The sequence below is a fragment of the Sinocyclocheilus anshuiensis genome, unplaced genomic scaffold (assembly GCF_001515605.1).
Source record: "Sinocyclocheilus anshuiensis isolate Anshui unplaced genomic scaffold, SAMN03320099.WGS_v1.1 scaffold1236, whole genome shotgun sequence".
In the NCBI taxonomy this organism is placed as follows: domain Eukaryota; kingdom Metazoa; phylum Chordata; class Actinopteri; order Cypriniformes; family Cyprinidae; genus Sinocyclocheilus; species Sinocyclocheilus anshuiensis.
Genome location: NW_015546096.1, coordinates 168,464 through 180,937, shown reverse-complemented (window position 1 = coordinate 180,937; position 12,474 = coordinate 168,464). Strand labels below are relative to the sequence as shown.

The 12,474-nt window shown below is 39.1% G+C and overlaps 2 protein-coding genes and 1 pseudogene across 4 annotated transcripts in view; all 3 read right to left on the bottom strand.

Moving 5' to 3' along the window:
• The window catches only part of LOC107700238 (heterogeneous nuclear ribonucleoprotein L-like), an 11,087-nt gene extending 8,041 nt beyond the window's left edge, over window positions 1-3,046 (bottom strand). The window contains exons 1-5 of one of the 2 annotated variants that reach the window (XM_016501826.1): window positions 2,805-3,046; window positions 2,024-2,142; window positions 1,093-1,330; window positions 877-962; window positions 629-725 (exon numbers count right to left, since the gene is read on the bottom strand). In XM_016501826.1, coding sequence (XP_016357312.1) covers window positions 629-725; window positions 877-962; window positions 1,093-1,330; window positions 2,024-2,142; window positions 2,805-2,888 — 624 coding nt within the window. In that variant the 5' untranslated portion in view covers window positions 2,889-3,046. The remainder of the gene's footprint in view (window positions 1-628; window positions 726-876; window positions 963-1,092; window positions 1,331-2,023; window positions 2,143-2,804) is intronic. The other variant, XM_016501827.1, reaches the window with a different exon arrangement.
• Window positions 3,047-4,654: 1,608 nt separating this feature from the next.
• On the bottom strand, window positions 4,655-8,158 carry LOC107700237 (serine/arginine-rich splicing factor 7-like). 2 transcript variants are annotated; one of them, XM_016501823.1, is made up of 9 exons: window positions 8,059-8,158; window positions 7,864-7,947; window positions 6,330-6,554; window positions 5,776-5,955; window positions 5,624-5,692; window positions 5,485-5,523; window positions 5,214-5,333; window positions 5,018-5,104; window positions 4,655-4,926 (listed from the first exon to the last, which is right to left on the bottom strand). In XM_016501823.1, the coding sequence occupies exons 3-9, from the start codon at window positions 6,545-6,547 to the stop codon at window positions 4,875-4,877; spliced, it is 765 nt and encodes a 254-aa protein (XP_016357309.1). In that variant the 5' UTR covers window positions 6,548-6,554; window positions 7,864-7,947; window positions 8,059-8,158; the 3' UTR covers window positions 4,655-4,874. The 2 variants fall into 2 exon arrangements, with proteins under 2 accessions (XP_016357309.1, XP_016357311.1); XM_016501825.1 differs by lacking the exons at window positions 7,864-7,947; window positions 8,059-8,158 and adding an exon at window positions 7,729-7,816.
• Window positions 8,159-9,606: 1,448 nt separating this feature from the next.
• LOC107700236 (sodium/calcium exchanger 2-like) overlaps window positions 9,607-12,474 on the bottom strand; it is a 16,515-nt pseudogene continuing 13,647 nt past the window's right edge.

Sequence of the window (12,474 nt, the reverse complement as noted above, 5' to 3'; positions counted from 1 at the left end):
GTGTGTGTGTGTGTGTGAGGGGAACAGGGTCACATCACAGGAGAGTGAACTGAAAAAAATTCTGATGTCTGTCAGAAATCATAGCACGTCAGCTGTCTTAACCGTGGCTTGTGTACTGCAAACACATACCAGCTTCATCACTGTGTCTGTCACGCGACTCTGTTCCCCTTTCGGGCTTGAACTGATGGTAAAACTAATGACATTATTTACTGTCTTTACATTTATTTTGAAAGATGAAGCTCGCGATTATGGTAAGGGGCGTTACATTTCCGACGAGTGCTTGCGGTGTTCGGCCAATCACAATGCACTGGGTCAGCTGGCCAATCAGAGCAGACTGCGCTTGTCAAAGGAGGGACTTTGTAGAAAACGAAGCGTTTGAGAGAGGCGGGGCATAGAGGACATACAATAATGTACAGTATTTGAAAAATAATGTGTTTTTTGAACATTAAAGCATGTCAACATATTCTGTTACACCAAATACACAAAATAATGATCTTTAAAAAAAGCATCATATGACCCCTTTAAGACAGTCTTAACATTACAACTGTTTATGCAACTGACCCCAGGCCTGCAGAGGGCACTGTACAGCACAAGAGGTATCATACATGTAATATTTTGGGGTACTAACCTTGGCATACTCAATTTTAAGGGTGCAGCAGCCCGAGTAGATGTCAGCTCCGTTGAGAGATGCTTTGGCTCTCTGTGCACTCTGGACCGAGTCAAATGTGACCAAAAGTCAAGGAGAACAATATTTCGATTGTAAACATGCAGTGTAAACCACACATTGACAGGGCTTAAGCTTTGTTCTTGTGATAAGCCCCATGCACTGTGCAGAAATCATTAAACTACATTAGAGAAGATTTTGTTCAAGGATATTCGACCATGGCTTGAACTCCATTTTTCCTGAAGATCACAATCCTTTGCACAGGTCCGCAGTTATTACAAATGGTGTAGAGAACATCCTACAGACAAGAAATTATATTGTATAAACAGAAAGAGGGATGAGAATAAGCTTTAATGCAATAGTAGACAGCTAGTATGCAATAGAGTCTACTCAGCTACACCACGCTGGGTGTTATCAAAACAACTTACCGTGGTAATGGGATAGATGGGGTTCATGATGGTAAGGAGCAGTACACTGTTAACGCTCCGTGTATCATCAGAGTTGCTGGGCCGAGAGATTTTCTGACTGGTAGAGTAATTGATGTAAGATGGCCGGCCAGCGATGTAGATTTGACTATTGTTAGCATACGTCACTGCGTTACAGGAGCCGTTCATGTCCTCAAACTCCACCAGTGCCTGACGCTTCTTTGGCATTAACACAACATAACTGAAAAACAGATGCATATACACAGACTCTCAATAACAACTTTGAATTTCTCAAATAATTCTCCAGAAATAGTGCAAAATGCAAACCAATAAACAGCAAATTGATAACTTATGAAAATTTACAAACTTACACTTTAATACCAGAGAAGACATTACTTCTGTTGCGCTTTTATTTAATATTTTTACAATCAACTATAAAATTAGTTTGCGTTACAAACAGTGGTTCTCAACTGGGGGGCTTAAGCTTCCAACTTCCAAGGAGGCCAAAGGATGACTTAGTTATTTCTTTACATTTTTAAAAATTAAAACAATTAAAATTATTTATAAAAAACACAAATTCTAATCAGAATCAACTTCTTGAATCGTATAGAATCACAATAAGAATCATGTTGAATTAAATTACCAACACTTGGTTAATAAAAAAATATATATTTGAAAACAAGCAGTGTTGTCCAGAAATACTGGAGGTAATATTGAATATTGTGTTGGGCAACAGGGAGACTTTGAGTCAAAAAAGTAGAGTGCCCTTAGTTTAAAGGAACTTTTGTTACCACTGTTCTAAATTAACCCCAAACACACCTTTTTAACTTACTCGTATAACTCACTGTCACCAAAGAATGGACTCAAATGAGCACCACAAGGATTGAGGATGCCATTTGGCACAAAGACGATTCCTTTCCACAATGTGTGTTACCTTACGGTGCCAAACTCCTGTAGCGCCTCCACCAGGTCAGCCTCGGTAATGCCGTCAATAAGCCCCCTTATATGCACCACAAGCGAGGGCAGGGTCTTGTGCGGGTCGTCATAACCCTCCTGAACATACAAAGGGAGGAGTGAAAGGTTAAATCAAACAATAATGTAAAACCAGAATCCTTGTGAATGCTTAAAGCAAATATATAAGATATTTACTAATTTATTTCACTACATTGGCCAAAACGATGCAAAATTCTGTATACTTGAGTAAAGGTTCAGATTAGCAAAATGGACCTAATCAACATCAGATTCAGAGTAAAGATACGAAGATGAGACTCGTCTAAGCCAAGATAACAGTTTCACACGAAAACTGATCAATTCTCGTTCTTTCTAGTTATCCCGAGCACTTTACTCCATTTTCCGTTTAATTAAATGAGTAAAAGTCTGTAACATACAGTATGAACGGTTTATTATAGTCTGAGCTGACCAGAACAATGAATGAGCACTGAGTAAAGCACTGCTAGCCGAGCCACAGGTACCAGTTAGATGTAAGTTATTAGATGCTGTGAATTATATATCTCATCTTATAATTAGTAGTTATCATTCTCCGCAATAGCATAATTATTTCTCACAAACTAACGTTAAACAGACGAACTAGCGTCGGCTACAAGCTAGCTTTATAGCATCACGTATTGAATGAAGAAAAACCGCGTTTCAGGAGGGAAAATTAGTCTAGAGCCACAAGCATGGAGAATGCAATAAACTGAATCAAATAAAAGTACCGTGGCCATTCCGTCGCTGTCTATTTTCTGTCTTTTTGTTGCTCTGCCTCCGTCGCCGTAATAATGGCCTGCCGCAGCAGCCATGTTGTCTCAAATCAAATGAGATGTTCTATGGAACACACTTCTGCTGCAGCTACGGCAACCCGCAGGTCAGGAGGGGAACGCGAGAGGAAAAGGAATCTTGGGAATGGAACTTGTGGAATGGTGCGTTCAAGTCTTGTCGGATAGATCGTATTTACGAGTTGAACGCACATGAACGCCACCACAAAGTCGTTATTACGAGTGGGAAACTCGAAATTTTCTTTAAGCCCCGAGTTTCCGAGTTGGGGGCGTGTCAATGAGAAACGGCGGAATCGATGGATGCAACGTCTATACCTATAGGTGAAAAATCTTTTGATTTGCCATGTTGCTTGTTGCATTTAGCTAACAGCTTTTTTTAATCTCTGTATTTTAGCGTTTGTTGATGCTGAAAATCAGTTATACTGGGATCCTGGTCTAAAAAAAATATTAAAAACGCAAAACACACCTGATGCGAATTATTTGCTCTTCATTTTCTATAAGCAGTTAACAGACCCTATTGTATTTTCTTGTAATTTATTAAAAAGTACACCGCCATCTTGTGCCGACTAAACTGACTTGAACGCACCTGACGTCGTAATTACTTGTCAACTCGTAAGTACGAACGTCCCAGGAGGACTTGAACGCAGCATTACAAACATATAGACTGTTAAAAAAACAAAAACAAAAAAACAGGGTTACAGCACCTATTGAGCAGTCTAGCTATACGCTATTTTACGGTTTCGTAGTAGCTTTCGAATGCGTCTGGTCCGCCAAATGCCGTTTTGGCTGGCAGTTTTACTACTGGTTTCTAATAGTAGTGAAACCTGAATATGTAATGGTATATTTCTCTAGACTGAGCCAACATGTAGGTAGTGTTAAGGAGAGGAACTCAAAAATCCGTTTGGTTTTAAATGTCTCCACACATTTCTCCTCGTGTTTTCTTAAAAAATGGTTTTGATATAACTGATGTTACAAACGAAAGAATATACAAAATATTTGGTTTCCCTCCACTTATAAAATTTAATTAGCCTGTTTCAGTGTGCCTAGAATACAATAGAATGGATTTCCCCCATAATGTAATTCTACATAATTGGTTTTTGGTGGACAATTTGATATGCTCTGCCGTTTTGATTCAAGAGTGGAGTCAAATCAAAACACTAATTAACACCTTTATGTTTGAGCCCTCAGGAAAAATTATACTTACATAAAACCTGGGAAAAGTAAGCAAACCAACCATATATGACTAAACGCTGTATACAAAACAAGCAACAATGGTAAAAAATTATGGGTGGGTGATATGACCAAAATCTTATCAAATACCCACGTCACAATAATGTTTGCGACGATGAACTATATAATTATTTCACTGAAAATATGGCTATATTCCCAAAAAGTTGATTACATTTTATAACTCTGCAAAAAAAAAATATATATATATAAAAATAAGAAAACTACAAATCAGTACAAACTCTTAGTATAGTGGAAGTATATTATAGCATATGAAATTTCAACTGGTTGTAAATTCCACCATTTAAACTAGTATAACCCTACCCCTTAAAATAAAAAAACTCAGGTCAGTCAAAATTTAGCACGGAAACAGTTGGGTTTGTAAAGCTTTACTTTATTAAAAAGATCATTGCCATTTTCAAAGCAAAAAAAAAAAACCTCTACAAGTAAACAAATCACAACGTACTCTTCAGCTCATATAATACACTGACTAAATCACAATATAGCTCATTCAACACCTTACCCACAAATCACTGACCACAGGACACTGGCTCAACGCTGAAAAAAAAAAAAAAAAGAGGGAATACGTAAAAGGGAAGGGGGAAAAAAAAAATCATGAGATGATAGTGATGCTTTTACAAGGAGCTTTCATTAACGTGGGGAAGGAGAAGAAAATAAATAGCTTTGTAGCTACAGTAGAACCAGTATTGAAATCATGGAGATAAAATGTATTTCAGCCCTGAGGCAAAGGTGGGGAATGGGGGAGAAGCATCAGTATTCAGATCAGTCAGCATTCGGTGTTGGACTTCTCCTTGGGCTGGCAGACCTGGAATGACTAAGACAAAACAAAACAAAGTGTCAGAATCTGCTCATTTTCTACAAGAACAAAATAACTGCAAATTTACACGATGGCACATTTCATTCACCTGTCTTTCTTGTGACTGACCGAACGAGACCGAGATCTGGACACACTACGATCTCTCTGTCTAGAACCAGATCGTGAACGGGAGCGACTACAAATACAAAAACAAACCATTTAAACTGAGAAAGCACGTACAACACTAATACATTTTACTTCACACACGCAAAACTGAAATAAATTAGCATGAGTAAACCAAGTACCCATCTCTACGGACAGGCGATCTGGATCGGGACCTTCGGACAGGGCTTTTCGACCTGCGTACAGGTGAACGTGAACGCCGCACAGGGGTTCTGGATCTAGAGCGGGCCGGAGAGCCTGACCTAGAACACAAAGGTGAAGTTTAAAAAAAAATAAAAACAATAGCCCAGACAATTTAGAAAGGCAAGGGGTCCTACAGAAAGATTGCAGCAAGTAGACATACTGCAATTAGAACTGGTAAAAACAGGACTGTGGCCTGATAACACAGCTTACCTGCTTCTGCGTTTTGAGTATGAAGGTGAACGGTACCTCCTATAATTTTTTTTTTTTTTTTTTAAAAGTCACAAAATCAGATTGATGCATCTAGACTGTAAATCTGTCCAAACACAGCTGGAGCAGTGAGATGACTTGCCTTTCATTGCTGCGGCTACGAGAGCGGTAGCGTCGGCCACGAGATCTGGACCGAGAGCGAGATGCTGACCTTAAAACAAACAAAATAAAAGATTAGCAATAAAACAGTGTCAGGTTCCAATGCAATAAAAATAAAAAAGTTGGTTAAAGTACCTGCTGCGTCGACTACGCCGCTTGCTGAAACGATAACAGTCGTAGGCATAATGACCACTCTCCCCACACTGGTAACAGCGGTCGTTGGGGTCAAATTGTCTGCGACTGGGACGGCCATAACGAGACTTTCTGGACATACCATTAGACATCTCAACTCTCACGCGGGATCCACAAAGCACCCTAGGATATCACAGATCAGAAGGTTATTTGTTTCTCTATGCCAAATAACGGTGCACTCAATATGTGTGTCCCAGCTGTTGACAATTCCCCCATGACATCCTTGGTTTTTTTATTTTTTTCCAGGAGCTACACACTTTACCTAGATGCAGGCTAACATCAGATAAACTAAGAAAAACAACTGAACAAACTAACAACAATTAATCTGCATCCAGGATAATACCAATAAGTTGGGGCCTTTGCGAGCGGAAAAAGAACAGTGATAAACCGCCGACACTCACCCCTGCGGGTCTGAGCTCCCTGAAGCAGTCAGGGGGTTAAATGTGCTGCAGTAGCATCATGGCAAATGTAGGCAGGTAGAACTCAAGTTGACTCACTTTCCATCCATCCCCTTTACGGCATCCTCTGCATCCCTGGTATCCTCATACTCTACGAAGGCGAAACCTGGAGGGTTCCGGGCAACCCACACGCTCCGCAATGGTCCATAGTAACTGAAGGCTCGTTCCAGCTCACCTTTGGCTGCACCATTGCCAAGGTCACCGACATAGACCTTACAGTCAGCGGCGCGAGAGGAACTACGAGATGAGTAAGACATCTTGCACCTGTAGTGTGGACAATGGTTAAGAAATTAATTGGTACCCATTTGAAACCTTCAGTAAAAAAAAATTAATAATTGGCAAAACTTAATTTTAAACCTGCTAATATATACTACAAGATAACTGATTCCACAAATTCATTAACACTCAAATTAATGCCCATATTTTCCAAAACACACAAAAAAACAAAGTCTTAGAAATCCATTAAACCAGGGGGTTAAGGACCACTGGGGGTTTCTGAAGGTTAGTGGAAAAGCTATAAAAACTTATTTTCTAAATCTAAAAATCAAACTCACAACCGGCCAAAGGGACAATCCACCAAAACGGAAAATGGTCATTTTACTCAATTTACTCACCCTCACACAAATTCAAATCTGTAGGACTGTCTACAACAAACAAATGATAATCTTTAGAAAAAAATCATTGTCTATACAATGAAACTCCACTGTCACCAAAACTAGTTAGCAACGTTCTTCAAAATATATCTTGTGTTCTGCAAAAGAAAGTCATACAGGTTTGGAAAAAACATGGGGGTGAGTAAATGACAGCTTTTCTTTTTGGGTGAAATGTAGGCATTATATAACGCAATGGAGTTACAGTGTACCCAAGATTACTGTAAAGTCCCTGGTTGTTAGGGTTAAACAGCCCTGCCGTAATGCAGCGTTCCTCATAATATAAATACAGTGTCGTGTATATCACTGATCAAGCAGCGCGAATGAACGCACGTTGGTCGAGTATGTAACGTTAGTACAACCCTGCATGTGTTAAACACATTTAGCAAATCGCGGTCAGTTGTTCCCTTATCACGTGCAAGCTTCCAAATAGGTCAAAACTGAAGATACGAGATCTTGCAGACCATTGCTATAAAAAGTAAACGTATTTCTTCAAGCATTGTTTTAGTTTCGCGTTCCTTTATAACACCAGTCGCTTCACCTGCCGAAATACGGCCACGATGGACTGTTCAATCATGTTTATCAATACAAACTGCAAAGTCAACAAGACTCGAACAACCAAATTCACACCAGACAATAGGACAAGGGCTTATAAGCATGATATGGATGAGAACGTAGCAAGTGGGTTGATTGTTAGCCAATAAACAAGATTAACGCCATTAATAAGTGCGCCAAAATCGCAGGCCGCTCTTTGTTTGGCACGTTATTGAATCAAACCATACAACTACCGAAGCGCAAAGATCCATCAACTGGCGCAACCAGTAAAACCCCGAGCTTTCGTACAAGGTTTATAAACACATGCGAAGAGAGAGGGCTTTGGATAATACACAATAAACAACAACGTCGGCTGCACGCGGACTTACTGTGTGACTCGACGTCCTCGGTTCCGTGTGAGGGCGCGTGGACGTCTTCTTCTTCCGGTTGATTAAAGGTGCTTCAACCAAACCCTGGCCGACAGGAGAAACGGCGAATAAATACAAGCAGATACAGACCTGACCATCGCTACTACCTCTATCCGACTAAAAACCGACGCACGTAAATCAAAATAAAGCACTCACCTATTATCTTATCTCATGCTCCTCACGCTCTTGGCCCGGAAGCATCACCCGTCACCAGCTGCGCGAGCGGGGCCTGCCGACTTCTCTCACTTCCAAGAAGGGGCGGGGTCTTTAATGCTTGAACGTGATTGGCTCTCGCTGATGTAACTCAAACTAAAGGCGCGTTTTCCTACTGGTTTGTAGTGGCGGGTTTTTCATTCATTCTAGTAGTTCGCATATTTTGAATCAGTTCACTAAAAAGATTCGTTCATTGATATAAAAAAGGTATTTTTTTGGTCTCACTCATAAATAACAGTAAAAACATCTATATTGTCAACCGCCGGAGTGTTGCTATTACGTCCGCATTATTATGTGTAATTAGTAGTACTTTTACAACGTTAATAATTCACATTCATAATTCTTAAATCCCCCTCTGGAAAATGAACTAAAGCATTTGCGCACCTCGAAAATTCTACAGTGTATAGACCAATTTAGAATAGACGTCACAGTTACGTCTTATTTAAACCTTACTATTAACATTTTTATATAACATTTATTTACTTTATCTCACGATTCTGACATTTTTTTTCTCGCAAATACAAGTTTATATCTCTTAATATATCTCCTTTATAACTCGACTTAACTCAAAAATAGTGAGTTTGTCAAATCTGAGGGGGAAAAAAAGCCAGAAGAGCCGAGGGGAAAAGAGAGAATGACGAGTTGTTTTTCCTTATTAGAATTGTGAGATATAATCTCGGAATTGCGAGAATAAAGTCAGAATTTTTAAATATAAAATCAAATTGACCTTTTTTTATTCTTTTATTCCATGGCTCCATAGACTGCTGCTTGAAAACTGTCATTTTCTGCCTCCAGATAGGCTCCGCCCACAAAAACCGTCACCCGTTTCGGATCTGTAAGACTATCGCACGCTCTAACGTCAATTTCGTTGAATAACAGTGCTTATCGCTGGGTGACAAGCTCTTGTAATATGCGTAGAACATTTTGAAAATGACATCTAATCAATATAATTTATAATCTTTTTAAACCTAACTATTTTGTACCGTATCCGTGAAATTCTCTAGCTGTAAAGGCTATCTCTCCCGGGTTTTCGGCAACCATGATGCGCGCGCATCCTGAATGTTTACAAACCGATAATTGGTCTATACTGTTGCTGTTTACTGTAAAAAATAGGAGGATAAACGCTCATAAAAAGAAATACTAGTAAAGGAAATTATAAGTAAACCAGAACAATTCAAGGAATGGCCTTTGGAAATGTGGTACTGATTATGCCAAAATAGTTGCAACTGTAATTTCATTTTTAATTTCTAAATACAACATGTTCCAATCAGAATACCAAAGCACAATAAGAACAAACACTTCAATGTATACATTTTTTACTTACATTTGATTTTACTTTTAAATGCTGAAATAATAGATTTGAGTGAACTGATGAAGTGACAGCCTACAAGACTCATTACTATTTAAGTAAAAATATTAATGTGAATTATGATAATGATAATCACATACATACATTCTTTCTTTGATCAACTTGTCATGGTAGGTCCCATAATGTCTGACATCCTTAAGTAAAACTGGAAAAAGAAGCTCAGTTTCACTTGTCAAAGAGTTTTTGAGCCATAAGTGCCTTTTCTCTCAGAGAGAGGCCTAGCATCTCTTCAAGGAACATCAATTACTGGTCATGAGTCAGCATATAAAAAGACATCACAGTCCTGTCAAAAAAGTGCTACATCTTGCAGTGTGTTAAAAGTCCTCCATGCCACTGAGGGTCTGGTGATGTCAAAAGTTCATAATACCTCTAATGTGCTTTGAAACCAAAGGTGACCAACAGTTAAAGACATCCCTCACAGCAGTGTAGTCATACAATCTTGCTCTATCTCACTCATTCTTTAATTTCATGTACATTTGTTTATACAGAATGTGATCTACTTTATGTACATATTACCATGGAATATTCAGTGCACTGTGCATTTCTCTCATAGCTCATTTCATGTGAATGCCATTAGTGTAAGTTTGAGTCTGGTTGTTTTGTCTTTCTCTCTCTCCTTAGAAGCCGGTGATGTGACAGTAGGCCTCTAGGCTGGAGAATGTGATGTAGAGAAGCCACAAACCGAGGAAGAATAGTGAAGTCAGAACCTTCAGCGTTTTGGGTCCGCCCAGCTCTCCGCCCACCGATGGCCGCCGCCGTAGCATCAGCACACCGATGTTAATGAAGGCAAAGATGGTGAAGAGTGTGACAGAGAATGCAAGAGAGCCGGGCTCTACGTGAAACACCTGACCTTTGACCTCCCAGTAAACAGCTGAAATGGACCAGGCCACGCCAATCCCCAGGAAAACATTAACCGCATTGCTACCGGTCACGTTTCCAACCGAAGCGTCTGCATACTGATCCTGTTTAGCAGCGACCTTACTTGCGAATGTATCTAAGAGAGGAAAGGGAGATGATAGTTGGTTGCCTGTGTTTCACATTATCAGACACACAAGATATGTTACAGATTTACCTGGTATGGAGGTTCCTAAGGCAACAAATACTACAGCAGTGACTGTGTCACGGAGGCCCACTGTGCAGCCGAAATGAGATGCCAAATCTCCAATGATGGCGGTTAGCAGCCCAATGACCAGAATGGACACAATAAAGCAGGCCCAGCCATTCCAGTATTCTGTGGGTGGAACGAACGCAAACAGAATCTTCCAGAACACTGTAACTGCGTGCATGAAATAATCACAGCACGATGGTCGTTGAGGCTCCCCTCCTTCTTCATCACCTTCTCCTGAAAAGAATGAGAGAAAAAGAGAAAGGTATAAATAAAACATGACCATCACCTGAAATAATCTCTTATGAGTTTTTATGGGCACAAACACAGCATAAATGTGACCCTGGACCACAAAAACACAAAATTCGAATAAATAAGCTTTCAATTGATGTATGGTTTGTTAGGATAGGACAATATTTGGCCGAGATACAACTATTTGAACATCTGAGGGAACATCTGGAATACTGAGAAAATCACCTTTAAAGTTTAAACCTTTAAAGTCCAAATGAAGTTCTTAGCAATGGATATTACTAATCAAAAATGAAGTTTTTATATATTTACAGTAGGAAATTTACAAAATATCTTCATGGAACATGATCTTTATTTAATATCCTAATGATTTTTGGCATAAAAGAGAAATCGATCATTTTGACCCATACAATGTTTTTTTGGCTATTGCTAAAAATATACCCAAGCGATTTAAGACTGGTTTTGTGGTCCAGGGTCACAAATCATTTCACATATGTAGAAACACGCATAGACACCGAAATGATTCGATTCTACCTGCACTGACTGTTACCGCCTCGATGAACTGTTCTCTCCAGGAGTGTGTGCCAATTACTTCAGCAAGATTAGTATCATTCAATAGGCGGTCTACTGTATTCTAAACACATATGCACACCATAGTAAAGCTCAGTGATTGAGAAATATATCCATTAAACAGCAATCAATCAGACTAAGCAATTGCTCTGGCACACTTTTTTAATGCCTCTTTGTAATATTGACAGTATTCTTGAATAATGTGCACTACAGAACTGTTCATGCTCAGTTCTTGTTCAGTCAAATCAACATTTTGTTTAATTGAAAAATCATCAGGGTACTGTAGGTTGTGTATTATTAAGCCTAAATTTTAAAGCTTTCAATTAATAAACACAAATTAAAACAGAAAGAGCTGTGATGAAGAAATGAGATTTAATTGCAATCTTCTATAATCTTCATGCATTTAGGTGTGATTCAGTCAGACAGTGTTTAAAGGCTGAAGTTTAGGGCAATCCCAACACACACTTCACACTGAGGCAAGTGGTCTACTACCGCATCTAAGACTCCATTAGGGGCCATTCCCTGTCGGACCTATGAGAGGGAAGGAATCACAGCTTATACGACTTCTGCCTGCATGAGACAGACTAAATTGAGCACTCAGTTAATGTGTATGTTACAGAAGCCCTGTAAGGCCATGGATTATTATTATTTATGTAGTTTTTTTTTTTCGTGATCACTACTTAAAGGGGTCATATGATGCTGCTAAAAATAACATTATTTTGTGTATTTTGTGTAATGAAATGTGTTTATGCGGTTTAAGGTTCAAAAAACTCTCTTTGGATTTGAGACTTTAGTCTTTGCAACTTTACAGATCTTCTTTATGCACCAAGAGCTTGTAACACTTCAAAGAGAAAGGAAAAATTTAAATCGCATCATATGACCCCTTTAAGTTAATTGTGACCCTGGACCACAAAACCAGTCATAAGGGTCAAAATTTTTTTATTATTGAGATTTATACATCTGAAAAACATCTGAATAAATAAGCCTTCGATTGATTTATGGTTTGTTAGGATAGGACAATATTTGGCCGAGATACAACTATTTGAAAATCTGGAATCTGAGGGTG